Source organism: Falco naumanni, chromosome 2 (genome assembly GCF_017639655.2).
Source record: "Falco naumanni isolate bFalNau1 chromosome 2, bFalNau1.pat, whole genome shotgun sequence".
Lineage (NCBI taxonomy): Eukaryota > Metazoa > Chordata > Aves > Falconiformes > Falconidae > Falco > Falco naumanni.
This window is the reverse complement of record NC_054055.1, coordinates 65,208,223-65,210,447: the sequence shown is the minus strand read 5'-3', so window position 1 is coordinate 65,210,447 and position 2,225 is coordinate 65,208,223. Positions and strand designations below refer to the sequence as shown.

At 59.6% G+C, this 2,225-nt stretch overlaps 1 protein-coding gene across 1 annotated transcript; it reads right to left on the bottom strand.

Moving 5' to 3' along the window:
• Positions 1 to 743: 743 nt before the first annotated feature.
• On the bottom strand, positions 744 to 1,943 carry SOX1 (SRY-box transcription factor 1). The gene is given in 2 exon segments (XM_040584130.1): positions 744 to 859; positions 861 to 1,943. Coding segments are annotated over 2 exon segments (1,119 nt in total). The 3' UTR covers positions 744 to 823.
• Positions 1,944 to 2,225: the final 282 nt, after the last annotated feature.

Here is a 2,225-nt window from a genome sequence, read left to right as displayed (position 1 = left end):
AAATAACAAAAAAAACCCAAACAACAACAAAAAAAAAATCCAGAAACGCGAGAACATCTACAAAAAAACTTTAAAGTGTTGTTTTGGATTTGCCTTAGTACATGAGTAATAAATGAGAACTGTTTCCCCATCAACTTCGAGTTAATTAGGCAATAAAAAGCCTTCGCAAGAAGCGATCCGTGACTGAAATCGTAGCGGTTCCGCGCGGTATAAAAGTTGGCATCGCCTACAACTTTGTATGGTTATTATTGATATTTTTTGTCTTTACGCCGTCGGTTTGTTTTTGTTTTTCCTTTCTCTTTCTCTCTCTCTCTCCTTTTTTTTTTTTTTTTTTTTTGCAAATAAACGCTCTATGTCTCTTGGGTGAATGATAAATACTGTACAAAAAGTCTCCATAAAACACAGAAGTTCAGTCTAAAACTAGTTTCATAAACTAGTCCTTCTAAAAAAAAAGGTAAGTAAAGCAACCGTTACCTTTTTTCTCTCTCGTTATTATTATTATTATTTATTATTATTATTACAAGAACATCAAAACATTTCTCTTCTGTACAAAAAGGAAGGAAGAAAGAAAAAAAAAAAAAAAAGAGGCGCGGGAGGGCGGGCGGGAAGGGGAGCAAGAGGCAAAAATAAGAGGGGGGGACGCCGGGAGCGGGGCAGGAGCGGAGCGGGCCGGGCGCGGGCGGGCGGCCGGGGGCTGAGCGTGCGGTGGCAGCGGCGGGGTGCGCAGTCCTGCGGGGCGGCCCGGGGCCGGGGCCGGTGGCCGAGCCGGGGCCCGCGCCCACCTCCGCCGCTCCCGGCGCCGGTGCCGGCGGCCGGCGGGGGCTCAGATATGCGTCAAGGGGACGGTGCCGTTCACCCCCCGTGCTGGCGCTCTGGTAGTGCTGGGGCAGGGAGTGGAGCCGGCTCTGGGCGGCGGCGGCCGCCGGATCCCCGCCTTCCCCGGCCGGTAAGTACATGCTGATCATCTCCCGCAGGTCCCCGGGGCACGGGGCCCGCGAGTGCGAGGTGACGGGGGGGCTCACGCTGGGCTCCGACTTCACCAGCGAGCCCAGGGCGCCCAGCGCCCCCGAGGAGGCGGCCGCCGCCGCCGCCGCTGCCGCCGCCGCTGCCGCCGAGTTCTGGTGGGGCTGGGAGCCGTAGGGCAGGGCGCCGTAGCCCGAGGGCGAGGCGCTCATGTAGCCCTGCGAGTTGGAGATGGGGCTGTACTGCAGGGCGCCCATGTCATAGCGGTGCATGGGCTGCGGGTTGTGCGGGTGGTGCGGGTGGTGGGGGTGCGGGTGATGCGGGTGCCCCCCGCTGCCCGGGTGCTGGCTGTAGGCGAGCTGCGCCTCCTGCATCATCGCCGCCGCCGCCGCCGCCGCCGCCACCGAGCCCGGGTAGGCGCCGTTGGCCCAGCCGTTCATGTGCGCGTAGCCGCCGCTGGCCGTGCCGCCGGGGCTCTCCAGCCGCTGCCCGACGCCGCCGGGGCTGACGCCGACGCCCATGCCCACACCGACGCCGGCCGGGCCTCCCCCGGCCGAGCCGGCACTCAGTAGCCCCCCGGCCAGCGAGTACTTGTCCTTCTTGAGCAGGGTCTTGGTCTTCCGCCGGGGCCGGTATTTATAATCCGGGTGCTCCTTCATGTGCAGCGCCCGCAGCCGCTTCGCCTCGTCGATGAACGGTCTCTTCTCGGCCTCCGACATGACTTTCCACTCGGCCCCCAGGCGCTTGCTGATCTCCGAATTGTGCATTTTGGGGTTCTCCTGGGCCATCTTCCGCCGCTGGCCCCGCGACCACACCATGAAGGCGTTCATGGGTCTTTTGACCCGGTCCTGGTTCGCTTTGTTCCCCCCGCCGCCGCCACCACCGCCGCCGCCTCCCGCTCCAGTCTGCCCCGAGAGGTTCGTGGGGGCCTGGGCTCCGCCGGGGGAGTGCAAGTCCGTCTCCATCATCATGCTGTACATTCAAGTAGCTTTTTTATTTTCCACCGGCGCCAGGCGTGAAAAAAGAATCAAACATAGAGGAGCCCGGGAGGACAGGGAGCGAGCGAGGCAAAACCCGTTTGTATCTAGGTAGCGACCGCCGTGAAAAAAAAAAAAAAAAAAAAAAAAAAAAAAAAAAGGAGGAGGAGAAGAAAACCGCGAGGAGAGCGATCGGCGACCCCGCCGGCGAAAAACTTTCTCCCTTTCTTTCGCAAATCACTTTCGCGGCTCGGCGGCGACGGGGATTCGAGCTGTTCAAACAGG